The sequence below is a fragment of the Pochonia chlamydosporia genome, chromosome 4 (assembly GCF_001653235.2).
Source record: "Pochonia chlamydosporia 170 chromosome 4, whole genome shotgun sequence".
Lineage (NCBI taxonomy): Eukaryota > Fungi > Ascomycota > Sordariomycetes > Hypocreales > Clavicipitaceae > Pochonia > Pochonia chlamydosporia.
Genome location: NC_035793.1, coordinates 4469632 through 4495799, shown reverse-complemented (window position 1 = coordinate 4495799; position 26168 = coordinate 4469632). Strand labels below are relative to the sequence as shown.

General features: G+C 50.5%; 9 protein-coding genes across 9 annotated transcripts; 6 read left to right on the top strand and 3 right to left on the bottom strand.

Annotated features, from left to right (window-relative positions):
- Nucleotides 1-1869: 1869 nt before the first annotated feature.
- On the bottom strand, nucleotides 1870-3000 carry VFPPC_16136 (nuclear pore protein NUP57; the record flags this gene model as incomplete). The annotated part of the gene is made up of 3 exons (XM_018293889.1): nucleotides 1870-1983; nucleotides 2052-2695; nucleotides 2760-3000. The coding sequence occupies 3 exons, from the start codon at nucleotides 2998-3000 to the stop codon at nucleotides 1870-1872; spliced, it is 999 nt and encodes a 332-aa protein (XP_018144382.1).
- A 438-nt stretch (nucleotides 3001-3438) lies between these two features.
- Nucleotides 3439-4275, top strand: VFPPC_08724 (NADH:ubiquinone oxidoreductase; the record flags this gene model as incomplete). The annotated part of the gene is made up of 4 exons (XM_018287381.1): nucleotides 3439-3458; nucleotides 3575-3802; nucleotides 3915-4047; nucleotides 4138-4275. The coding sequence occupies 4 exons, from the start codon at nucleotides 3439-3441 to the stop codon at nucleotides 4273-4275; spliced, it is 519 nt and encodes a 172-aa protein (XP_018144381.1).
- Nucleotides 4276-5008: 733 nt separating this feature from the next.
- Nucleotides 5009-6814, bottom strand: VFPPC_08723 (inner membrane transport protein yfaV; the record flags this gene model as incomplete). The annotated part of the gene is made up of 7 exons (XM_018287380.1): nucleotides 5009-5165; nucleotides 5214-5285; nucleotides 5358-5669; nucleotides 5745-6051; nucleotides 6101-6410; nucleotides 6460-6658; nucleotides 6708-6814. 7 exons carry the CDS (start codon nucleotides 6812-6814, stop codon nucleotides 5009-5011), a joined length of 1464 nt encoding a protein of 487 aa, XP_018144380.1.
- A 447-nt stretch (nucleotides 6815-7261) lies between these two features.
- VFPPC_08722 (dimethylaniline monooxygenase) lies at nucleotides 7262-8795 on the top strand (the record flags this gene model as incomplete). The annotated part of the gene is made up of 3 exons (XM_018287379.1): nucleotides 7262-7401; nucleotides 7448-8021; nucleotides 8079-8795. The coding sequence occupies 3 exons, from the start codon at nucleotides 7262-7264 to the stop codon at nucleotides 8793-8795; spliced, it is 1431 nt and encodes a 476-aa protein (XP_018144379.1).
- A 2380-nt stretch (nucleotides 8796-11175) lies between these two features.
- On the top strand, nucleotides 11176-12228 carry VFPPC_08720 (hypothetical protein; the record flags this gene model as incomplete). The annotated part of the gene is made up of 2 exons (XM_018287378.1): nucleotides 11176-11609; nucleotides 11703-12228. 2 exons carry the CDS (start codon nucleotides 11176-11178, stop codon nucleotides 12226-12228), a joined length of 960 nt encoding a protein of 319 aa, XP_018144378.1.
- A 3854-nt stretch (nucleotides 12229-16082) lies between these two features.
- On the top strand, nucleotides 16083-17070 carry VFPPC_08717 (cysteine-rich secretory protein family; the record flags this gene model as incomplete). The annotated part of the gene is made up of 3 exons (XM_018287376.1): nucleotides 16083-16573; nucleotides 16633-16943; nucleotides 17009-17070. The coding sequence occupies 3 exons, from the start codon at nucleotides 16083-16085 to the stop codon at nucleotides 17068-17070; spliced, it is 864 nt and encodes a 287-aa protein (XP_018144376.1).
- An 884-nt stretch (nucleotides 17071-17954) lies between these two features.
- Nucleotides 17955-19843, top strand: VFPPC_08716 (glutamyl-trna amidotransferase subunit a protein; the record flags this gene model as incomplete). The annotated part of the gene is made up of 4 exons (XM_022428623.1): nucleotides 17955-18044; nucleotides 18101-18222; nucleotides 18475-18542; nucleotides 18603-19843. The coding sequence occupies 4 exons, from the start codon at nucleotides 17955-17957 to the stop codon at nucleotides 19841-19843; spliced, it is 1521 nt and encodes a 506-aa protein (XP_022284425.1).
- Nucleotides 19844-21386: 1543 nt separating this feature from the next.
- On the top strand, nucleotides 21387-22349 carry VFPPC_08715 (mtcp1; the record flags this gene model as incomplete). Its single annotated transcript, XM_018287374.1, has 1 exon — nucleotides 21387-22349. One exon carries the CDS (start codon nucleotides 21387-21389, stop codon nucleotides 22347-22349), a length of 963 nt encoding a protein of 320 aa, XP_018144374.1.
- A 1591-nt stretch (nucleotides 22350-23940) lies between these two features.
- Nucleotides 23941-25089, bottom strand: VFPPC_14467 (outer membrane protein, beta-barrel; the record flags this gene model as incomplete). Its single annotated transcript, XM_018292236.1, has 5 exons — nucleotides 23941-23959; nucleotides 24022-24234; nucleotides 24296-24393; nucleotides 24460-24697; nucleotides 24788-25089. 5 exons carry the CDS (start codon nucleotides 25087-25089, stop codon nucleotides 23941-23943), a joined length of 870 nt encoding a protein of 289 aa, XP_018144373.1.
- Between the last annotated feature and the right edge of the window lie 1079 nt (nucleotides 25090-26168).

Genomic DNA, 26168 nt, shown 5'->3' with positions numbered 1-26168 from the left:
TGAAAAGGCGGTTACTAAATGATCCATGCCATCCCATATCAACCAAGTCAACCGAGCCATCGATTACCAGGCCATGCATTGCTTGTGACGGCCAAGTGCCATCTTGAGTCGCCGGATCCCGCTTTATCGGCTAGTGCAGGGATTTTTTTTTGTTGTCGCCCCAGTTCGCCCACAGACATCTGCTCGCGGTATCCACAAACAATCCACACTGCCGCTCATCTATCTGTGCACGCGGTCTGGCATTGGTATCGTGCGTTCGCGAAAACGTAAGTGGCCCCAGACCGGCCATTCGTGTGGTGATGCTTGGCCGGCGATATCGCCCAGACCACACACAATGCGCCAAGTCAATGTGAGGTGTCTCACCAGATGAGAGAGCGGGAGGAGGAAAAATCTGGGTTTCCCCAGGCGGCGCTTCTGCTGTGGACCGCCTTCAATGCTCGTCCCAGGCGCTCCTTCTCCCACAGCTGCAATACCACGGTTGTTCCTGCCCGCGCTGCAACCACCCGACCGTGGTACCTACATGGACCTTGAATGCACTTGCCTGTCACCGCCCACCTGCCACCAGACACTCCCAGGCGCCTGGTCGAGCACCTAGGTACTCTGTACCTGGCGCTCCCCTCTGCCTGCCTCCACTCCCGCCTTGCATTGTGCTGCCCAGAAAGTATCCAACACCAACCAGTTGACGCTCCAGTCAATCTCACTTGACAAACCAAAATCATCGGGAGTGCTCGGGCCGACGCTGGGCGACACCACAGCTGCCTCTTACGGCCACATCCACTTCCCTTGGTCCCAGTGACTTTTGTAAATTTTCCACGCCAGCGTACCAGCTCCAAGATTCCAACACCATCTTGCCGCCGAAGTCGCCCTTTTTTTACGTAAATAGCACACTGTGCCAGACAAAACCCTTACGCAACGAATCATTTTTCACCTTTACAAACCAACCCAACCCATACCACCACAGTAACCCAAATTCAAAATGTTTGGAGGATGTACGTCTGGACTGGCCCCCATGAATATTGAACCCCCCCTAGGCCACTGCTGCACCTAACTATTGGGTAATCAGTTGGGTAATAGCTAAAGCTGACGTGATTGTACAGTCGCCCCCCCTCAGCAGTCCCCCGAGGAGATCCGCGCCATGGAAGCCGAAGCTACCTTTACGGTGCAGCAGGTCGTTGCTACTGCTTTTATGTTGTATCTCTGTACGTGTCGCCATGGAGATGGATACTTGTGAGAGTACTGACTTTATATCAGCTCCCTTTGCCATCGACATGGCCAGCAGAATCTTTTAAGGTCGCCGAACCCTAACCGCCGGTGATGTGGTGGTGAATTTTTGGGGGTAGAGTCAGGACCTGACTTACGAGGACGACATGGCGAATTGGTAAAACGAAGACACCAAGGGGAAGCTTACCCCCGTGTACGATAATAGAAATTTCTTCTTGGATGGGATACCTGTACCGAATAAGCTGTACCATATAAAGCGACAACTATTGAACGTCGAGGAGCCATTAACTTGGTTACCGAATAGAGAGTAATTTGCAGGCGAAAAGTTTTACGGACCATGCGCTGTGCTTCAACAGACCAACGGCGTGCCCCCGAGGTCGACCTGTGTCCCCAATGACAGCTGAATGATTGACGAGCCTCACGAACTGGGGTGTGAAAGAGTACAGAATTAGGTCCGAAAAACACCGATTCACATATATTCAGCCCAACGCCTATGCGATTGCCCACGAGCTCTATTTCCGAATCGCAGTCTACAAAACCATCTCCATAGGAATTTAACAAATCAACCCAGTGCTTGTCTTCAGAGCTCCCATAGTCATATCTTAGGGACATGTTCAGTCAGCCAGCCATATCTGCACAATCGCGCCATTATCTCGATTTTGTAGGAGCATTGCGGCTCTTCTCCCACTCCTCGAAATCAACCCCAAGCGCTTCCAGCTCTTTCTTCAGATGCTGCAGCTGCTTCTCGTAGTCTTCCAACACCTGTAATCTCAGTCAGTCATAATTCTTCCAGTAGCAACGCAAGTGACAACGCATCAAACAAAACGTACCCTCTTTGCCTTGGCCTCCGTCTCAGGATCCAGACCCTCCCCATCTTGACCAGCAGGTTTATCCAATTCCTTATTCAAACGATCCGAATAGCCTCTCAACACAATCAACCTACTCCACAGCTCTTCCTCCCTAGCCCCCAACGCCGGATCCTGCACCTCGCGCTCCAGTGTCTGCAGTCTATTCTTCAAATCATCCTCATCGCCGCTCAGCGCATAGCCGCGATTCCTCAAAATCTGCACCTTTGCCGCCAGAGCCAAGCACCTCTCGCTAATAGCAGTCTGCCGTCTCCTCGCCGCCAGAGCACGCACCTCCGTCTCCAGCTCATGACGCTGCAAGATGGCGTCCAGGCTGCCATTGACCTGGTGCAGACGCGTGTTGAACTCGGAAATGGCGCGCTTCTGTGTCTTGAGGCGGTCGGCGAGACCAGTGTAGCCCGAGCAGAGGACGGGCATGAACCCCGGGGCGGGTTTGTTCTGGAGAGCTTCTTCCCATTCGCTGGGATCTTCGTGAGGCTGCGGCTTGTAGAACGGGATGTGGGCTTCGTCGACTTTGTTGTAGAAGTGGTGCTTGAAGACGCAGCTGGGGTTTGCTGGGTCCCATTTCTCGGTGACGAGCTTGATCTGGTCGAGGATGGGTTTTTGGTCTATAATGGTTAGGGTTAGTCGGGGAGTAAATAGGAGATGTTTGATCGGAGAGGGAACACGTACGGGGTGTTTCTTTGCCAGGTTGCCACAGTGAGCTTGATAGTTGAGCTTGTGACTGGGCTAGGGTTGGCATTTGCTGAACTTGTTGTTGTTGTGCAATCGAGGCGCCGGGGAGCTGTTGACCTCCCATGGTCTGGCCGAATACACTGCCTGTTTGCTGCGCAGGCTGTGTCTGCTGTGCTGTTTGTGTTTGACCAAAGAGGCCGCCGGAGCCGAGAGGCTTGGGTTGACCGAAGAGCGACATGGTGATGGCTGTTCGTGGTGTTGCTCAAATCGAGCTCACCGTTGTGTTTGGCCTAGACTTCAGCCTTCCGCGGACCGTTGGCGTACTGATGATGGTATCGAGGATGTGATTTGCAGATAACAGGCCGCACAGAACATGCAGATATCACGCTTCTTGATCGTTGGCGCAGCTCAAAGCTGGTGGTTGTCGTCGTCGCTTTGCAGCTTTTTTTGTTGCGCGCTCTGCTTCACACAGACCAAAATTGTAGCTGCAACCCGCGCATCCACTGCCAGTTCAAAAACAGACTGCCTCGTGTGCCAGGCCAGCCTCGCCCCCACTATTCAACCAATCACAGCTCGCCAATTCCAACCTCACCTCAAATTCCAGCATCCAGCGATCGCACCAGCTCTGCCAACTCATCTTCAGTTCGACAATCGGGCAGCCCGCAACACCGACAAAATGGCGACCCGACGACCTCAGTACGTCTCTTACGGTCATCATCCTCCCCCAGCTGTCCGATTGAGCAGAGTGGCGCCCTGCCGGATGCACTGGAGGGGGGACAAGGCGAAAGGGCTCTTTGGCTGACAACCTGCAGGTTCAATCAAGAAATCCTCATCGACACCACGCCGCTGCCGGACAATATCCCTGCCGTCAAGGAGATTGGAGCCAGTTCAGCGCCTCTCTTGTCCGCGTCCTTCTTCATCGGCGCCCGATGCCGCGACTACAATGATGACTACATGCAGTGCAAGACGGAGAACCCTGGCCGCGGCGAGTTTGACTGCATGAAGGAGGGACGTCGGGTGACTCGCTGCGCTCAGAGCGTGTACGTTCCATCTATATCTCTCATGAAATCATCACGTTGGCCTGGCGCTACGAGCATGATTGATTGGAAACCGCATTGGGATTGAGGGATAGGGAAGGCTGACAAATTGTAGGCTCACGGACATCAATACCCACTGCCTCGCTGAGTTCCGCAAGCACTGGGAGTGCCTTGACGATCGGAATCAGCAGCTGTGGCAGTGTCGCCCTGCTGAGTGGAAGTTGAATAAGTGTGTTTTCGATAACCTGGTACGTGAACTCGCATTTGGGAGATGTCCCGTTTCCCACCGCCGAGAGAGGGACAGCTTTGGGAAATAGTAATTAACGCTAGTGGTGTAGAAAATGGAGAAGAAGATCCCCGACCAGCCCAAGAACGTTACACCTGTCGAGTTGCGGTCAAAGCAGATCTTTGCCGATGTGCGTATTGGACCTGGGGATGGCAAGCCCTTTGTTGCAGGGCAGGATGCGAAGCAATAAATGTTGGGGTTGGGTGGTTAGATACACCGTGTATATTTTGCTCAATTGAACCAATTTGTTCCTGAAGGGTCGTTCCCATGTCGAGCTTTTGTGGTGTTCCAAGGTCCTCGGGTTGACCATTTACCCCGATAATTTGGGCAAGCCTTGCTCCAATGTCGGCAAATAACTCTTTTCTGAGCGTTAGATCAGGTATGCGATACGACGGCTAAAGTATTGCCTCTCGAATGGAATAACTCGACGTCCAATCGGCACGGATTCAGGTATTCTTTTGACATTTTGGCCCTGCTAGAGGACTACACGCCTTTCACCATTGCTTTTCAAAGTCAACCGGTGGAAGCTTCAAACAATATGGGAGTCGTTTTGTGTTTCCGTCCTCATAAACTGGCGAGGCTCATGCAAGAATTTGACATTGCCTGTGCTTCATTCTTGCAGCACTCAATATACGGTCTAGAGCCTTGTCCAAGGTTATTGTATTTTTGCGAATATGACATTACCAAATTGATCACACACTTCGAAGTCAGTCTGGTAGTTCAGATCTTATTCGCCCGGGACAAAGTTGACCATCACACCGAGACCACTACGAATTGAGAAGTTCGAAATTACACTATCGGAACTGAGACAGTGATAGAATCAATGGCATATGACAACTTTGAACCTGTATTGGAAGCTAACAAGCTGCTCTACATAACTATTTGTGGCCTTGCCCAGTTCAGCTGACGGGTGTCATACAATACTACGGTACATATATCATGGGCGGTGAGCCGTCCTTGCTCCGAATCTTTCCTCGCGCCACACGTCGATTGTGCACAATATACACTGCCTCTTGAATACTGGCAAAGACGATACCTACACAGACCATGATGATCATTGTTCTCAGCCCGGTTTGATAACTACAGACACGTTAGTACAGCTCACCCCGTTACGTACGAACCACTTACAATGGTGCATCATTGGCTCGAAAGTATTGTGTTCCCACCATTAATCCGCTGATGGCCGACATAACCCACATCCTAGCATCAAGTTAGCAGTCTTCCTTATTTGAAACCGCCAATAGAGTCGTGCCTGGCAGATATCACACTTACGCAATAGCGATGCTTCGCTCCCCTGGTTCCCGGCAATTAAGTTGAACCCACGAATTATGAACGGGGTGATATCCGACAGCGAAGCTGTTGACCGCCGTCCACAAGCCCCATCGCGACCACTTGCCCACGTGAGGATGGACTTGTCGAGCAACAATCAGCGTGATGAGGTAGCAGATATGTGCGGCAATGACAGATCCGCCCCGCAGGTTCGTCTTGTCGCTCATGTATGCAAACAGAAAGACAACGACGAGAGCCAAACTACCACCAACGGCAGCGAGGGCATTTGCAGTGATGCGGTCGAAACCTAGAGCCCTGTCTAGCGGTCAGTGATGCCGAGTTTTTAGTTGGGCTCTGTTTCGAAAGACTTCAGCAAGCAGCGCAGCTTACATGATGATGGAAGGGGTATATGTTGTCAAGGGACTCCAGGTTGAAAAGACAGCAAATGTCGACACATAGTGCGGCCATCGACGGTAGTGCTTGACAGTTCGCCAGACAAGCTTCCATGGTATCTCTAGCCCTTGAGCACCAGGCCGTTTCTCCGAGTCGTCCGTTTCGATCCTGCGCTGAAGAACAACCTGTTCGTCATGGGAGATACGGATGATGCCTCGTCCCAAAAGTGGCTTAGGTTCATCCGTAGAACCAGGAAGGAAGAGGAGAAAGAGAAACGAGACGCATACGGTGAACAGCCCCTCAACTAGAACATTGTTAACCACATGTTTATTCAATAGGAGGGGGTAGCTCACTCAGAAAAAGCCATTGCCAACCACGAAGTCCACGAACATGGTCCAGTTTCAATATCCCCGACGCCAAAAGCGGACTAATGGCATTACCGCCAAACATGCCAAAAAAGAGAATCGCCACACGCTTTGCCAACTCACGCTTCTGGTACCACGTCGAGAGCGTGTATATCGCCCCCGGGATGTATCCCGCTTCAGCGAGGCCGAGGATAAGTCGTACTAAGAGGAAGCCGATGCGGTTACGAACAAAGACTTGCATTGTAGCTACGACGCCAAACATGAATACCTGAGCGGGCATCCACTTTCGAGGACCGAGCTAATTAGGTCAGTAGTTATTCAGGTCGTGTTATGGGAGTGAAGTGTACTCTTTGTAAGGCCATGTTGCATGGTATTTCGAGGACTACAATCCCCATGAACATTAGTTGGTTGCCGAGATTGATGGTGTCTTGGTTGACGTTGATGTCTTGTGCGAATCCTCCGGTCAAGGCGCTGGCGAGGTTCATACGGTCGAGCTGAAAGACGAGGAGGCCGAGGAAAAGGAGGGCCAGGACGGAGCAATCGACTCTGTGAGGATGTTAGCATTTTGTCTGAGAGTATGTGAAAGTTGGCTTACTTTAGTCGTGCTTGTTTCTCCAGCTTTGCGTTGCATTCTTGTGCTGGGAGGCCTTGCTCGGCGGACGAGCTGTCTTCCAGTGGTTTTTCTCCATGCATTTCTACCATACTTGGAAAGAAGGAATGATTTGGAAATGGTAGTGAAGGTCACGGCATTGTTGATGAATTACAACTATGGTGATAACACATCGTTGGTTACAATTTGGTTAGCGATATCGGCTGTTATACACAGCACATATTTCAGCCGGTACATCAACCGCACAAATACTCATCACGTCATTCCTTGGCCTTACAAATAGTCACAGCTACCATCCAGACCATTATGTCCACGCCGTATAGGACGCGAAAATGGCATCATCGGTAAACGCTGTCAGTGGGGTAAATGTCGCTCTTCGCGATGGCGTGATAGCAGCCAAGGATAGCTTACTCCAGGACCTGCAGGGCTGCCGTGAGCCCGTTCCGGTCCAACGGATCGGTAGAATGTTAATTTGATGAAATTCTTTGCCATGTGCAATTCCTTCTTTTTAGTTGTAAATCTACACCATTTAGGTCATCATGCCAGCTACGGCGATCAAGCGAGTTGCCGTCATTGGGGCTGGCCCAGCCGGCGCAATCACGGTAGATGCTCTCGCAAAGGAGAATGTGTTCGATCTAATCCGTGTTTTTGAGCGGAGAGAACGTCCCGGAGGATGTTGGTACGTAAACAGCTTCGTTTATTCGTCCCTTATGCTAATCAACTAGGGTGGGCGACACTTCACCACCACCAACGATATCAGACGTCAAATCTTTGGCGGACAGAACGGCGGATGCTCCAATTGGGATTCCTGACAAAGTGCCTGCCTCTACGGCGAAGTCTGATCGCCCGCGCTTCACCGAGTCGTCTGTCTATCCGTATCTCGAAACCAATATTAGCCATCTGCCTATGGAATTCTCTCAGGAGCCCTTCCCCGTGGAAATAAGTGAGCGTTCAAAGGCACTGTATGGCAAGGCGTCTCCCTTCCGGCATTGGGAAGTTGTGAGGCGTTATATTACAAGTTTGTATGAGCGCAACGGCTACGAAGACTGGGTGTCGTTCAACACCACGGTCGAGAGAGTGGAAAAGATTGGTTCCGAGTGGAAGATAACTCTTCGTAAGGAGGGCAAACAAAGTGATTACTGGTGGGTAGAGTGGTTTGATGCGGTTCTTGTAGCGAGCGGGCATTACTCTGTGCCTTATATTCCTGATATCGAGGGATTGGAACAGTTTGAAAAGGCGCGGCCGGGTAGTGTGCTTCACAGCAAGCACTTCCGCGGAAAAGACAAGTTCAAGAACAAGGTAAACATTATTATCTCATTTACAATCAAGGCAACTCTACTAACTGGGGTAAATCAGCGAGTCGTAGTAGTAGGAGCATCCGTCTCAGCTGCAGACATAGCATTCGACCTCACCGACACAGCAACAACACCAATCCACGCCATCAACATTGGCCACAGCCTCAACGGCTACTTTGGCGGCGAGGCATTCAACCATCCCAAGATTGAAAAGCTACCGTCCATAGCACGCATCAGCCCAGACCGCACAGTACACCTCATCAACGGCACGACCATCCCCAACGTCGACTACATCATTTTCGGCACTGGATACAGCTGGACGCTCCCCTTTCTACCTCAGGTTCCAGTACGGAATAACCGAGTCCCCGACCTGTGGCAGCATATTGTCTGGCAGCATGACCCGACGCTGCTCTTTGTTGGTGCTGTTCACGCAGGGCTGACGTTCAAGGTCTTTGAGTGGCAGGCCGTTTACGCGGCTAGACTGTTGGCAAATAGGGCGGCGAAGCTACCTAGTCTATTGGAGATGCGGCAGTGGGAAGAGGATAGGATTAGCAAGCGTGGAGATGGGGCCAAGTTTTCGCTTGTGTTTCCTGACTTTGAGGACTACTTTGAGACGCTGAGGGGGTTGGCGGGTGAGTGTGAGGATGGGGGCAGGAAACTTCCCCGGTTTAGGAGGGAGTGGTTTAGGGAGTTTTTGAACGGTCATGAGTTGAGGAGGAATATGTGGAGGAGGATTAATAACGAGGCTAGGGGGGGAGTGGTGAAGGCACGGATTTGAGGGTGGTGAGGGCTCACGATATTGGGTTATGGGTGTGAACTTGTCTGTTGTGTTTGTTTGAATTGAGGTATGGGCGTCGTGTATACAGTCTGTGGTCAAAGGTATTTAGACATATCTAAGTATACACTAACACGGCTTAATATGCCTTGACATATAACGCGATATGCGATACCTTTCCTTGTTCAAATACTTCTGACCCCCTACTGTATGTCCTTTTTGTGTGTCTTAATGTACCTACAGTTCAAGAGAGATGGAGTTCGGTGGCTGCTCTTTGATAAGAGAGTTTTGCTTTGTTATACTTGACTCATTGAGTGGTGCTTTGTTACGTGGTGGCTGAATTACACTGACAAAGAACTTTGTGTTTTCCTCATTAAAGTACATCATAGCCTCTGAGTCGTGTTCAAATTTCCAAGGCAGACTACTCTTGGCCTGTTCAGCCGTCGTCGTGACGTCGGATGACTCAGTTTCGGAATTCCGCTACCGTTTTCCTTGGACATTGTTGTTTAACAGCGAGATATGTGGCATAAATGAACCCAATTTCAGCTACTACAAATATGCTCCTTGGATAAAAAAATCCCCTGACAAGGGAAATCATTAATCATTCGATTTTCACCCTTTACATACCAAGTCCGATCACTTCTTTGGGTATTCAAGACTGAGTTTTCAATACGCTGCTTTGGTTAACTACCCTATACTATTTGTGTCGTATCTAATACATCATCTCCTTAAACCATGGACAAGTCACACCTAGAAGAGGAATACAACAAATAGCACAGTGCCGTACCGGTAGTTTCCATATAATTTTGCTACATTACGTCCATTGAAATCAGGCTGCCATATTGTTAGTAGCTTATAGGCAATCATCAAACACCTCATCGCGATGGAGCTAAACCGTTCCACACCGCCGTGAAAATCACCCGATGCACCGTAGATCATCCCATACACCAGGTCCTCGTCCGAAACCCAAAAACTTTTCTTTGGTTCCGAGTGGCTTACTCATGGTTCTTGAGGTGAAACGCGGCTTTTTTGGGTGTGGAGATCACACGGCGTGGGCGGGAGTGGTTCGTTTGTGCAAGGTGAAACGGCAAGGCGTCCAGTCTCGATGTGTTCTTTGGTCGGCTTGGCGTGTGGGTTACAGTATATTGGCGGTTAAAGATACAGTACAGTACTGTATAAATTTTGCAAAAGAAAAATGAAGGTACTGTATGAGATTGCGCAGGTTTCGAATCTGGTTGTGGGTTCTTGGTATGAGCTGGATGGCGAAACTTGGTGGAGATGTCCTCATGTTGATCTTTAATATGCTTAAAGAATACCCGCCTCCACTACTGTATTGAGACTCGTCTTTGGGATGTCGAAGATGTGGTACAGTATAGGACCCGGCATCAAGGATGTGATGAGTATGATCTGATGCCTGCATTGCGTTAATATCTTAGCTGTGGTCTTACACCCCACCATGTGACTGGTGCTCGCATGATGTGGGACAATTTACGGCATTTGTATAGCTGACTAAAGAATTAGTTTTGTGAGAATGACTTGAACACGGAAGATACAAGTTTTGAACTTTGGAATCCTGGTCAAGGTAATTCGCATCTTCACAAGGCAACCGACATTCATTTCGGTTGTGGGTGTTGTCCACGTTATTCTCCGAGATAGGACTACCACTTCGGTAATCTTGACGTACAATTTCGCATCAGTGCTCTAAGACATTTCTCGGAAAGCACCATGATATCGGCAGCGAGAAGTACTCTCGCCTCGACAAGCGGATTTGACGTTCCCGAATTGAAGTGGTGCGGTGGCTAGCATATGGGATGAGCAATAACAACCACTTTCCTAAGGCACTGAAAGTATACATGCCAAAGTATACAGGGCCAAGTTGCCCACAAACGTGTTGTAGAAATGCAGCTTCAATTGATATGACTGGAAACAGAACAAGGCTATGGGGTTCAATACCCTGCATGTGTTCAGTCATGAAGCGGTATTATGCCTTGCCTAGCTCAGTTGTCCACCAGGTCGACAATGCAATTAATGCCATTTGATGAGTTGCCAAGAGCCCAAAGAATACACCATGGAAAACGGTGAGCTTCTAGATGACAATGACACTCGTGACAAGTAGTCCTAAGCTGGGATGACAACTTTGCAACCAATCTGCTTCGCCGCACAGCTTCCGGTAGTTCACAGCAACGCAACCATTGAGAGATTGCAATCTGACGTCAAAATGTTGCACCAAGGAGATGAGGTTGAGTAGAGGTGTGTTGTAACTGCCCAGTCAGCGTCCCGCACCTTCCCTTTGATGGAGCAGCACGGCAAGGACGGCTTTGTGGAGCCACGGCAGGGGGTGCAACCCGACATTGACCATGTTGGCTGCTGCTCCATGTTCTCAATGCTCTCCTCGCCCACCTGCACACAGCCTGGTGCTGGGCCTCACACTTGGGCCTCTGTTTCAACAGCAAACTTGTATCGATATTTTGGACATGCTGCGTCCAATACACCCATTCTTTTCCCCTCCTCGGGCGACTTGAGAGGCTTGCAGCACGATGCAAAAGCATCTTTTGATGCTTGTTTTGTCGCACAACTACCAGCTGGCCCGAGTCTGGCGGCCAAGAATCGTGAGAAGTCAATTTCATCACTAGCTGCTTGGCTGTGGCCAAAAAGCACGCCTTTACGGGCTGGGCAGACCGAAAGATTCATAAACGCAACGCAGCTATTCTCGACTCGGCCAACCGCAATTTACCCCAAAATGAGCGTCCCAGCATCAGGACTCCCCGATGGACGGCAAAGTTCTCAAAGCAAGCCCTCCCGTCATGTCCATCTGAAGCTGCTCTGTTGGAACAGGAGCAACTTGGGAAAACTCGTCCGAAAGTTGGGTCCATTTCCATGATTTTAGTCGAACCTCGGTATTCCGCACAGTACTATGGTCCCCTCCTGCGCAATGACTGTCGTCTGGGCAAAGCTGCCTGGGGATGTCATGCCAGGCTTGGAGTTGAAACGCACCACTGGCGCCTTCGTTCTGAGCGCCAATAGTGTTGGTTCAGATGCCGCCGCATGGTTGGCCAAAGCCACAAATGCAATTGTTGCTGCCAGCGAGCTTTGCATTGTAGAATCCTCAAAGGCATTACAGCATTGCAGTATCCCCAATGCCATTCGAAAATTGCATTCAGTAATACAACGTTCTGGCCTCGCACCAAGCTTGGAATACTCGACTATGACAAATTCCGAGCCTTTGGGCGCTAGAAGGATACCACGACAGACTGTGTGTGCACTTCTGTCCACGAAGGGTCAAGCCCCATTGAGACGGCATTCTTTTCCAAACAAGAATCCATTGTCTGGTTGCACATTCCAGTGCAGGGGGGCTCCTGTACTCATAGCAGCATCATGGCTGTCTGATGCCGATACGTTCCGTCCCGCATTAACCATTCGGCTAAGGAATGCCTAAGTGATATTTTTTCCAGTGGCGAAACAAACCTGACAATGGAATAGAAGGTATTGCATTCTGTTGTGGGTTACAAAATGTATTTGGGGTTGCCTCCTGCGATGACTGGGCCGGCACGTTAGGAAGAACTCAAAGAGCGACCCCTCTGGGCTTGAAAACAGCCTGTTTTGACAAGATAGCCTAATAATCGAGAGGCACGATGAAGATAATCATGCGACGGGGCATGTACTGTAAATTGCTTTTTTGTCTCAGAGGCGATTTGAGGGATCATCCCCGCATGCAGGGCTAGGCGAGCAGATCCGGATGCAAAGCGTCACCTTGATACCCGCGGTTTGAAACAATGTACGTGGCGTTGAAGGAGAGCCAACGACAAGGCATCCAAATTCGCCGCGGTAGCGAGGGCGAGTCGGGCAGATCAAACACGTTGTCTCTGAAGAAACTGCTCGGTGCCATGAGGATGTTCGCCATGGTGTTCCTCATATCATGGCTGATCAGGGCAACTGTGACTTAGAATTGATCTGAGGCCCCTTAATGTTTGTGGTACCACAAACAGATCTTCTAAAATTTCAGTCATTCGATTCAAAGCCGTCTCTGCCGGGCGCATCCTGGGCAGGATTCAAGTCGAGAACAACTGCCTGGAGAGGAAGCTGACAAGGCGAACCATAATTGGAATTGCTTCATCACAGCTTTTTGCCGTCACAATAAATGAATGGCCTGGGAGATGAAAGCCAAGAAATGCCTCTGGAGATGACCAAGGGGGGAAAGAGCGGGCCACTTGCCACTGGGCAAGAGATGAGGGCGGTTTCAGGGACGAAGAGCCCCGCAGCCTCTCCATAGCTTGTTCGATGGGGCCTTTGGCGAGGACGGGCTGTGGTTGGCTGTTTTCAAGCTTGCAGCAATCAGCGCCACCATTTCTTTGTTCGAGAGCAGGGCCAGCCAGGCAGGAACAAGCACAGGGAAGAAAAGATGGAAGGAGCAGCGGGAGGGGCGTGTGTGAGCGACTGTGGGTTGGGTCTGGTTCAAACTGCACAAGCAAAGTGCAGATGTCGAACTTTGACCAGATCAGACCTCCTCCCGCGAGGACGGGGACGAATGGAACTGGTGGCTAACAAAGGCCTCATCTTCTCCATTTCCCGGGAAACCAATAACCCCCAGTTGTGGCCATCTTCGAACCTCGATTCATAGACCCTGCTCGACTCTGCTTGGGGAACCGTCCGTTTCTTTTGCGCAATATATCAGCGGCCATGTGGCGGTTTCTAATCTGTGGAACACCATCATTACAAGTACAGTGAAGGAACATCAGACGGCGGGTCCTGTGGACGACGAGAGACGACCACTTGACCGGGAAGAGGCCGCATATCTCAGTAATATGATATTCGGTAAAGTCATGCGATCTCCGAGTGGGTCATTTGCTTGTTTTTGCATCTCAATTTGCGCTTATTCCCTGCCTTTGTGGTTTGAGCCGACCAGGGGAACAGTATGCAGATGGTGCTTACCAACAGCTGGGATATATCTGGAGCATGGGTGATGTTGAATCTGGCTCTTGGTCTCACATCGACTAATCTCTTGCAGCTGGGGTGCTGCAACTCCAGGGCAACATGGCCAAGTCGTGGGTTTGCGCCACCTCGCTCCGTAGGTCATTTAAACGGATGACAACAACAAGCGGCCAGCGTGATACAAACTGTCTGGAGAGAGTTATCGGAACACAGTAAGGAGTACAGGGAACTCGGAAAAAGCTTTGGTAGTAGGACAAGTGTCGTGACTTGAAATGAGACCCAACGTGCTCCCTGAATTTGAACGGACCAAGCTGGAGAAGCGGCGGCTCTGGCGAATTCGAAGTCTGTCATGACAACACAAAGCAGTCCGCACGGACGAGAGGTGTTCTTCATCAGTTGTTCCGCATGAGAGGTTCGGTCTCCTGTTGTTGAGGCATGGTGGAAACGTAAAAGTATGCGATTGTGTGAAAATGAAAGCATTTGGCACAGCTTTGAGCAGCAAGTGAGCTGGATCAAACTGGGCCAACTGATCAAGATGTCGAGTCAACCTGACTGGAGGTGAATGTGAGCGCCAGTACATTAGAGACACCCCCACGCCCAGGCGAAATGCAGCGTAGCGCCAGGGACAGGGCGGCTCTGTGTGGACAGACCTTGGAATTGCCCCTGACGCTACTGCAATCGGTTGTTCATCTGGACAAGGGGAGCACTTGAGTGGGCCGGGGTGTGAGCGGGGGTGTGGGTTCGTCGCTGATGATCCAAGTTTGTCTGAGCTGGCTTTGGCTGCATGGCTGCCCTCGTCGTCAACAATGAAGGGGACATGGAGGACATGGACATGGAGTTGGCGGCCAACTCGTTCACTCGAGGCGGAACCTGGCCATGGCTTGCTTAGCTTGGGTTCAACACCAAGCATGCATGCCTGCCTGTCCGTCTTTTCTGTCTGTCTACGTTCCCTGGACTGTGGACTGTGGACTGTGGACGACGCCGGCTGGGTCCGTTGGTCCTTCGTCTTTGGTTCTTTTGGGCCACAAGTGCCTTCCATCTCTCTCTTTCCATTCCCCATTCCCAGCATTTGCTGACCGGCATCAAGTTGATCCTGGCTCGTTTCCACTGGCCAGTGCGTCCCTGGCTCTTGACTTCTTCTCACTTAGACTGGAGCTAGCAACCACCTCTTTGCTCTTCAGTCGTCCCTTCCTTTATTAACTTCACTCGGCCGCGCCGTTTTAACCGCTGTTCCCTTTTGGACCACCCTCCCCTCGTATCCCATCTTCCCCCCCAAAGCGAAAGACCTGGTTGTCGACAGCCTTGACGGCATTGCTACCTTTTTTCTTCCTCTACACTCCTTCAACCGGCTTCCCAACCGTCTTCGCCCTCCGCTCCTTTCTGTGTCCTCGACGGCACTTTACGCTCCTTGTGATTTCTTCTCGTCCTCGATTCTCTGGTTTTTGGGCATCTTTTCCAGGTCCCTCTTAACAAGTTTCGATTTTCTGTTCTTGTCCTTCCTTGCACCTTGCTTTTTCAACTCTCCGTCATCAGTCAATCTTGTTTGGCTGTTGTTCAAGAATCCGAATTCGACACCTCAAAGACAAACCAACGGCTCGAGCTTCGTGAACAAAACGTCAGCAGTGCTGCCCAGCTGGTTCTGAAGAAACGCAGACTATAACGCAACATTCAGTCGATCCCATTATCAGCGCAGGTTTTCCGCAGCCACAAAACACCTATACAAGGTACGGACATTTTGCTTCCACTTTCTGTGCCTCGAACATCTGAGATATCGCTGCTTTTTCTTCTCTTTTGTATGCAAATGTGTGGCACTGGCCAGGAGCGTCAACGTGCAGATTGCCGCTCTGCCTGGTTACCATTTTGCCAGCGCGCATTGTGTGCTTCAAGCCAAAACAAGATGGCAGCGGATGTGTGCCTCACAGCATGACATGGACAAAACCTCAACTTATCCAGCCGCACTGCTGTGAATGCGGTGGTTAATGTTGACATTGTCGCCACTTCCGAAAGCGGTCATCTTGACTCTCAGGGTCTGCTTTCAACCCATTGTTTCTCTCAGCATTCCCCACATGGACAACATTCCAGAGCATCATGCCGTCCAGCCACCACTGCTCCGCAATCCAACGGTTCCAGGCCGTGACAGTCAGGCTGACGTTGGCTTTGTATCCATATGCCAGTGACGATTTCATCGTGGTGTAGCCAGCTACGTCTGGAACCACGTTTCGTCATTGTTCGGCATCACGGCATGGACGGATGCGTGAAGCGCACCAGGCACTGCCCACCTTTTGAATACTTTATATACACTGCTGTTGTGTACAAAGACTTAGACTAACTTGATTCTCCAGATCACACACCTTGTCCATCATGAAGTCCTCATTGTTCCTGTTGGCCGCCAGCGCCATGCTGGCTTCCGCCAGTCCCTTGAAAAAGCGTTGGATTCAAACCGATTGGGTTACCGAGTTGGTCACCGTCACCGTCACGGAGGATCTCCCAAAGCCCACGGCAGCAGTTTTCGTCGAGACCAAGAAGGTCACATCTGCTCCCCCTCCTCCTCCCGCCCCAACGACGACCAAGGCCAAGCCCACAACTCCTCCTCCTCCTCCGCCTGCGCCTAAGCCTACACCTGTTGTCGTGAAGCCTCAGCCCAAGCCTAAGCCCACGACTCCTGCGGCTCCTCCCGCTCCTCCCAAGAACACTCCTCCAGCTAATCCCGACTCGGGCAGCTACGAGGATGTGATGCTCAAGCACCACAATGCCCACCGGGCTAACCACTCCGCCAGCGCTCTTGAGTGGGACTCTACTCTCGCCCAGTACGCCGCCAACACTGCCAACACGTGTGTGTTTGAGCATGACATGTAAGTATTAGACTTTTGAAGCCGAAGTTTTGTGTCTCGAATGTTAACATGAAATGCAGGAACCAAGGTACCGGTGGTTATGGCCAGAACCTCGCCAGTTCCGGATCCAGTGGCGATATTGATAGCCTGAAGCTTCAGACTGCCGCCGACGGTGTCACCAAGCAGTGGTACTACGGTGAGGTGGGCAACTATGCCAACTTCTATGGCATGGAGAACCCTCCTTCAAACGTTCCTCTCGGCGATTATGGCCACTTTACCCAGCTCGTCTGGAAGGACTCGACCAAGGTCGGTTGTGCCACTGTGAAGTGTGCCGCGGGCACCGTCCTGAGCCTCCAGTCCTGGTACACTGTTTGCAACTACAAGGGCCCTGGTAAGTCCAGCACCTTTTGGCCATACTCTGTGGCGCGAAATCAAACCCTAACTTGCATCGTCTAGGCAACTTCGGTGGCCGGTATGGCACTAATGTCGGCAAGCCCCTTGGCATGGCCGCCATTTAAATGCGACAGCCAATCTTGGCGTGTCCATTTTGATGCCAGCTGTTGGCGACCCTTATCGCAAACCCGCCGAATACCATTATTGGACCGTACCGTGCAGACCCTCGACAAAATCTTTTGCAAGCATCAAATTAGTTTGAGAGTGCGGTTCTCACGTAAAAGATTTATACCTTTGGCTTGACGCTGGGATGTGGATGGGGAGTTGGCAGGTGTGCATCCTGACTTTCGCTTCTCACCTGTACGTTATGCCACAAGGTACTTAACGATCTTGGTCTTCTTTTATAAGACGAGGATTTTGTTCATTTTTTTCTTCTTCTTTTGACCGCCCTTTGAAAACGTTTAGTTGAAACGAAAATGGTCTTTTCTTCTGCATGTGTTTGGCGCCATCACGATGATGCATTACGGATATCGGGGATAACGTGCTATGGGAGTGGTGAGATGGAAGGGAGGTCGGCGACTGTAGGCGCTGGATGTTTGGCATGTTCCGTTCTTCTTTCCTATCTAGTGAAGATACACTCTCGTGCGCAATTGATGGCCCCAACGCGTGCTTTGCATATTTTGTACATGTTCAGTGAAATGGTTGTGTTTGTCAGGGTCCGTTGGTGCTTGTTTGGGGTTAGCGTCGAGTTGACTCATGCGGCGACAATTGAACCAGCTCGTGGGCGTGGGTCTTCAGGGCCATGACTTTTCTCATTGGTTTCTTGTAAGTGTCTGATGTTTGCATTGCCGATTTGCGTGGATATCGGGTATCTGTGTATATATCTGACAACCTGAGGAATCAGCCTGACATTGTAAAATAACCTGCTCTACATTCACTGAGCACTGCGAAACATATTTGAAGCGAGTTTCCGAGTCCTTTTAATTTGACAGTGTTTCGCGAAATAAACATGGCATTCCCACGCTTAATTGACGCAACATGCGACGATATTCGGCGTGCGTTGGATGACGGTCTCTTTTCAAGCCTGGATCTGGTTCGAGTGAGTAGTGTCTAATGGGTTCGGATTTTGCAGATTGGGGATTTACATTATCTTAGGCGTATTTGAAAAGAATTGAGGAGGTTAACGAGACAGTGAGGGCGGTTACGGAAGTGAATCCTGATGCTTGTGAGATTGCGGGCATGTTGGATGAGGAGAGGGCTAGGGGGATTGTTCGTGGGTAAGTTGCTTTTTTCTTGTTGTCGACCTATCTATCATTTGCGTTTTGTGATGTTGAATCACTGGTCTGTATATGATGTGTTGGTGAGGGTTGTATCGGGGAATTGGTCGGTTGAATGTTGTCTTTCTTCGGCTGCAGTGATGAGTACTGAGAAAAGAGTATAACTGGATGATTATAACTGTTACTTTTGTTCCCTTTTCATTTTCATTTTCATTTGTCAACACACACCTCCCGAATGTACTAACAATACAGCCCCCTCCACGGAGTACCAATCCTCCTCAAGAACAACATCGCCACCGCCGACAACCTCAACACAACAGGTACCACCCCCAAACCCAAACAAACACACAAACAAACACACCCATCTAACACAACTCCAGCCGGCTCAACGCTCCTCAAAGGCACCCGCGTCCCCCGCGACTCAACCACCGCGGCACGCCTCCGCGCCACCGGCGCCATCATCCTCGGCAAAACCAACCTCACCCAATGGGCCAACTACCGCTCCCTCAACAGCCCCGACGGCTGGTCCGCCGACGGTGGACAAACCCTCGGCGCATACCACGTCAATCAAGACCCGTCTGGTTCGTCTAGCGGGAGCGGCGTGGCTGTCGATCTGGGGCTCGCAGCCGCGGCGATTGGCACCGAGACAGACGGCTCGATCATGGGGCCGGCAGCGAAGAACGGCATCGTGGGTATAAAGCCGACGGTTGGGCTGACGAGTCGGGATCTGGTGATTCCAATTTCGGAGCATCAGGACTCGGTTGGGCCGATGGCGAGGTGTGTGAGGGATGCGGCTTTGTTGCTTGGCGTTCTGGCGGGGAGGGATGAGTTTGATATGTATACTTGGGAGATGGGGGGTGTGCCTGACTATGTGGGTGCTTGTAGGGATGGGTTGAGGGGTGCGAGGCTGGGTGTTCCGTTTCATTTGTTGGATCGGGAGGGTATTGAAGTTGAGATTGAGGAGTTTAAGAAGGCGTTGGGGATGCTGGAAGATTGCGGTGCTGTTGTTGTGGGTTGTGAGTTTGGGGCGAGTAAGAGGGATATTCGGGGGAAAGAGTTTCAGGTCTTTGCGGCGGATTTTGTGCCCGGATTGGAGAAATATCTGTCTCAGTTGGTGTATAATCCGAGTGGGATACGGACTCTTCAGGACGTAAGGGATCTGACGAGACAGTCTGAGCAGGAGGCTTACCCGGAGATGAACACAGATCGATGGGATGAGGCGCTTGCTCAGGGTTGGGATAATACAGATGTCGAGTTTGGAAGAGTATATGGTGAGTTGATGGACATGGGGAACGCTTGTCTGCCGCGTGTGTTGGAAGAGTTGGAGCTGGATGCTGTTGTTCTTCCTACGACGATTGCGCCGGTGTGGGCGGCTGTGGTGGGAGCGCCGATTATTACGGTTCCGCTGGGCCATTATCCGGGTGATGCGGTGGTGAGGATGGAGAATGGGCTGGTTGATACGGGGCCGGGTGTGCCGTTTGGGTTGAGCTTTTTGGGGAGGAGATGGGGGGAGGAGAGGTTGATTGGGTTGGCGTATGGGTTTGAGGAGAGGACGAGGGTGAGGGGGAGGAGCGTGGAGAGGGTTGTTGAGCCGAGGGGGGAGGTTGTCAGGGAGGGTTGATGGGTGATGTTGGTTTTGGTGTTGAGAGTTTATGATGTTTGCTGATGACTTGGTTGTTTGGGGTGTGAGTTGTCTGTGGTGATGAGTTGATGGCTTATATCTTATTGCAATGGTACGAAGCTGGATTGGTTAGGTGTATGAGCTTAATGAGGAGTCTAGCGACCAATTTACTAGGTATGGGTGTTTATACAGTTTGCTTATGAAGAAGATATGGGATTGGGTGAGCCGTATTTCTTTTAGTGGCTGCTTTGTTAGCTTATTCATTGCTTTGGAATGCTGCTATTGATATAATAGTCTACTGAACACATTACGTATTCCATGGCGTAGTCGACACCACTTCTTTTACTTCACTATTGCTGGTAATTCATGGATGGGATCTCGGCAGCCACATCATTTATCACCAAGTGTCAAGAATTGGAGCTTGAAAGGTAGGGATTGAGAAGCGCGAAGAGGCTTTAATTGTTGAATTCTTAGCGATTTAGTTGTAAATGATGAATATAAGAAACCCTGGAGAAGCGGTAACAGTCATGTATCGGGGTCTTACACATTATAAATATCGTAGCGTATGTCACTCCGCCATATCCTAGGCAGATGCTTGGCGGTCGTCGCAATGGCCAGGGGAAGATATATCGATGTCAGGGGGGACTGATTGTGACGAGGGCAGAGCTACATGGGCGCCTGTTAACTTGACCATTTGCACAACTAATGTATCGATGCTCTCGGATTCTCTCATCTTGAGCTCAAATCTGACTACATAAGTGCCTTTGGTAGAGGCAGTGACGTGGCTTTCATCAATTTGTAGTTGACAATGAGAAAGTACCCAGGTAATTAAGCACGGTCGGTACCTGTGTAGAGGACGTAGATCCAATGGATTAGCGGAGAGCGAAGTCCACAGCTGGTTGATTGATGATATCGGGGGTTTGAGCCTGGTGACCCAGCCGGTTCTGTGGCGTGTCTCACTGTGCAATCAATGTTAGCAACCCTCAAGTTTATAGAGATCCAAGTAGCCTCAGAATATAGGATGATGAGTTTCGGAAATATGTTGCCTGTGTTTCAGATGGGTGTGTAGTCTGGTAGCCAAGGATGGTCGTCGAGCATCTTACATACAACCCAAGAAAGGAAGAAATGGGTAATTTCCCAAGTATAGCCGTCACAAACTGAGTTGCGACAAGCATTCTGGCCACCTACAAATGCAAGTTGGTGATAGAGAACAAGAAATCTGAAATGCAGTCCAGAATTGATCTACAAACTGAATGGTGGGCATTTGGTTACCATCGGTCGTTCCTGCCTTGTTTCGACTTACACCTCCAACTAAACCCCGCGCAACATCATTCACACTCACATTCACGCATCCTCACTCTCCACTCTACACCAACCGTGAAACAACATGGACACCGCAAACAACATTGAAATCACTGTAGAATGTCTCTGCAAAAAATACACATTCAGCACTGAAATACCGAAATCTAGTCTCCCGCTAGAATGTAGTGTCTGCCACTGCAATTCTTGTCGTCATGTCACGGGTGCGCTGTACGTAATTGGCATGACATGGCCGTCATCGAAGGACAAGGTCAACACTGAGGGCCTCCAGAGATACCAATTCTCCGAAAACTTGACCTATCTCTTCTGTGGAACATGCTCGACCATGCTCTTCTACGAGAAGCGTGATCAACCCGGGAAAATAGGCGTCTTCAGCGGGCCGCTGAAGAACATTGATGCCAATCTCATCAAGCTCACGAAACACATATACGTGGAAGATACAGTTGACGGCGGAGCCTCAGTATGGCTTCGGAAGCCGAATCCTGACAATGTCGAGATACCGCGGTATTTGCAGCGCGCGGGAGAAATCCCATGGACATGGACATGGCCAGAGGAAACAGAACCACAAACTAAGCCAGAACAAGATTCCATAACAATTTCATGTCACTGCAAGGGAGTCAACCTACGTCTTCATCCCGGAAACTTCGCAGCACAAGAAAGGGACCAAATTCCCTGGTTCATCGACCCAAGAAACAACAAACGCCTCGCCAGCTTTGACGCCTGCGACTCCTGCCGTCTGCACTTTGCCAACGAAATCGTCCACTGGACATTCACAAGCCTGTCGCACATATCGACCGCAGATGGAGGCGCATACCCTCACAATATGAAGGATCTCAAGGCGGCGGCAGATGCGGGAGATGCCGCAGTCGGAACCCTAGCGTGCTATCAGTCGTCGGTTGATGCGCACCGATATTTCTGCAGAGTGTGCTCGGCGGCTGTGTTTTATGCCTGTGAGGATAGGCCGGAGATTGTGGACGTGGCGGTTGGGTTGTTGGAGGGACGGGGTGCGCGCGCTGAGGAGGTGTTGTCGTGGACGTTTGGCGAGGAGCCTGTTTGGGTGGATGATGTGAAGGGGGGTTGGAGGGATGGGCTGATGCAGAGGGTGAGGAGGGATGCGGAGGAGTTTAGAATTGGGAGGGGATATGAGAAGAGCTGGAGGCGGTTGGCGAAGGAGAGTAAAGATTGATGGTGATGTTGAAGGGTTGTGATGATCGTTTGTCAGCATCTTTTTTTTTAATGATATGCCTCTAACATGGGCGGCATCCAACATGCTTCCTATTTAGTTATGTTTCCAATCATGATTTACGAATTTCAACAAACCAGGAATAATCTTAAGTTCTCTTCATACCAGTAAATCGCTGCAGTTCAGCTCCCAAGGCCAATGTAATGCACCCCAAGCACACATGTCACCCCAATATAACCTGAACTATCTCTCTGCATCAACCGAGCATTCCCTGTTGCTGAAATGACCTACCGGTCATTTCCTTTGATACCACATCATCTTGACAAATTGCCCATTCACACAAGACCGGATGATTCGGACATGACTAGCCATCCACATTGCCATTCATCTCCGTGACCAAGAACCGCCAAGAATTCTAGAAACATTGAAAAAACCATCCCATCGACACATTTCAAATCCCTAAACTTAACTAACATCCTCGCAACCCGATTGCATCCCGTTCCAGCACATCCTGCCCTGCGGCTGGAAAGGTCCAGATCGCCATCATGCACGCTTATGTTCATATTCCCCCCGAGGGCGCAAGGCTGAACTACACTGCAGATATCTTTGTAAGCTCAGTCAACAAAAAAGATGTCACTACCCATGTCATTGCTGCGGGCTGAGGAACAGGCGCACAATATATCCTGTTTTGGGAAACAAGCTTTTGCGCTTGATGCAGTTACCAGGGGGTCTTGGAACGAGGATTACGAGGAGAAGAAGTGTGATAGTCCTGGTACAGAAGTTGTTTCAGCGATCGGAAAACAGCGGAAATAATGTTCATCAGGATATCCTCCAGCGACAATCCTCCGTAGTCCATCGTCACATGGTGCAAATTTTTGTTTATATGGTCGCAGGATGCGGGCCCTATGGGACACGCGTGGGCCCTACGCCTTGTTCATGTTTGACAAGGAGTGGATGTGATGTGATGTGATGTTGCCAAGATGCTGAAAGAGACAGGGTTGGCCCCTGTGGTGATGCTGGCGCTTGCTGGCTGTCAAGGGGGCCACTGCACACACCTCGGAGCGTTATGGTTCATGGTTGAACGAATTAGGAACTTGACCCGTGATATTGAGCTTCAACAGACATCAATACACCACGAACTGGAATAAAGAGCTCTGACTACATGGTTTGCCAAGCCAAGCAATTTGGGTCATTGGTGTGACGACAAACACTAACTACGAGGAAACAGCCGATGTCGGATTTCATAAGAGGCGCACTGATTTGCATTCGTTCATGGCCTCGTGTAATCGCTGATATGAGAATCAAATAAACCAAACTCCTTTAATGTGCCGGTAAGTACTTATGCCAAGATTGTCCCAAGAAGTTCCGATGCGCCGCGCTCCAAAAGCGAAAAAACTCCGTGGGTAAATAGGTTCCCGTGTGGATTGATGGGGAGAATATGATCCAAATGCAAATTCATTAGATCGCACGCTGGTGGTTGAGTGGATTCCTGCCGGTAGTTTTCATGTTGAATATTGATGGAGAAGGAAGTCCAGTAGGGAGTTGTTGTGTTGTATGAGCTGAAAAAGGTGAGGATGAGGACGGGTTTGAGAGCTCAGGTAACTCTGTAGGCACTACACCCAGTTAGATATGTGAGCACAGCCAACATAGACGAAAGACAATAGAAAGAACATACTCGATAATAAGTTCATCGCCAGACCACATGCCACTAGCCACCCATAAACCACAGTTGACAATTTCAGCGTAGCGCTTGTCAGGTGTCTTTACTGTGGCAAACATGCGGAAGCCGTATTGACGGGGATCAATGTCCTTCGACTGTCCGGGCCCAAGAAGTGAGTCCAGTATATCGCAGGGACCCGAGAGCGAGCCTCGTGTTCGCATCTCAAGGCTAAATGAAAAGCGCTTGTTAGCAACTAGGATGTCCTAGTCCACCCCGGAAGGCGACTTACATGGCTGGCGGCTGGTCAGTAGTTTGCATGACAAAGGCACCTTCAACAATACGGATGGGTCGAAAGCCTCTGGCCTGGCCCAAGTCATATCCACCGGCCTGCTCGAACTGTTAGAGACTGTGCTCTTCTGACCAAGATACTTGGGAACCGTCCGGCCGACTTACAAGAATTCTTCCGTTGCCGAATGAGCCAGACCATTGTCCAGCGGCAACAGTGGTGATTTCTTTCTTGACTTTGTTTTCCACTCTCGATGGCTCTGGATTCAGGGCCACCGCAACGCGGAAGTCAAACTCCAGCGCGGGCATTGGGAAAGAAATGCCGGGTCTAGGGAAGTGAGGTAGAGCCCGGCGGCAAGTCTCTTCAACACTTGGATGACTGAAGATGCTGCTGTTGGCAGAATAGCTACGTTGTCAGCACAAACGAAATGCGGATACATAATGAAAACATAAACAAGTACGTGTTTGATACACCTGGAGCCAAGGACATGCTTACCTGCTCATGTTGCTGCTACCTGAGTCAGACATGACATCGCTATCTTCGCCCTGTTGTGGATGTCCCATGTGATGCATCATATACTGCTCTGGTTGTTGAGGGCCAGATCCCCCGACCATGGATCCAGGCATGAGACTCGGTGTAGTCATGTTGGTATCCCAGTCTCCTGTTTGATCCCTATTCTGCCTGTAACCATGGATCCGATTGTCCAGATGCGACGGCGGGCATGGTGCAGGCGAGGTGACGTCGGTGGGTGCCGTCGTCGTTGGGGGTATCGACCATGTTTCCGTTTCGGTAGCCATGGAGTTTAGTATTTGAATGGGCTCAGTATAGAATTCGGGTGTTCGAAATTGACCTCCGATCCAGTTTCCGTGGTGATGCCGTGGTGTGTTGTAAGCAGACCAAATGGTTACACCAAGAAAGACTTGGACCAAATGCCCTACACCCGGCCACAATAAGTAATATTCTTTGGATGCCGGTCCCTTAATTTTCCTAACCCAGTGAAGAAGATCGTAGCGATGATCGGACCCGAAGTTGCGGAGTTGTGGTCTGATGTAAGTGCTGGGTGAGCCGACGCAAAAATAGTTAAGTGTTGAGGTGAGCTGACAGCTCGGGACTGTGAGGAAGGTCTGGCTGCGGTCGTATGTGCGTCGTATGAGTAGTAGTATGTGTGAGTGATCGTGTGTGGTGGTGTTGGTCCAGGCCAAGCTAGGTGTGGATGTGAGCGAGTTTGAGCTGGGGAATGTCTCTCTTTTGACCAAAACTGCTCATTCACTCAACCAACTGAGTCGAGCGGAGCCAAGAGGCAAACATACCGAAGGAGGTGATCAAGTGATGGCTGACTGACGTCTAATGCGACCAGACAGCTTAGTTATGTCAATAGGGATGTTTACGGAGGCCGGGGGCTTGCGAGGGTGTGGATTACGGAGTACGGAGTACAAACGCAAGCAGAGGCAAATGGCAGGACGGAAAGAGGCTCTGTCTGAGTCCGAGTGACAAAGCAAGGAGCGCGCGGGCAAAAGAAGAACCCAAGGTCGTAACTCGTAAGACCTAGAAACAAAAGACCAAGGACCAGGAAGCTTCGGGCATTTGCTCAACGTCCGGGTTGTGGAGGCTGGACTTATGGATTTATGGATTATGAATGCGGATTTCTCATGTGGGTTCAAACATTAGAATTTAGACCATGACTTGAAGTTGGGACGTCCGACTGCATGACATGACATGACATGACATGGGGATAAGGCTCTTTTCGAGCAGGAGCTTTCGGCGAACAGCTGGCTGGGCTGCATATCTCCTTCCCTCTGGTCCCCTTCGCGGGTAGCGACCGGGCGGGCGATTGGAAATCCTCTGGCTCGCCCCTTCCTGTTGGTGCTTGGCCCCG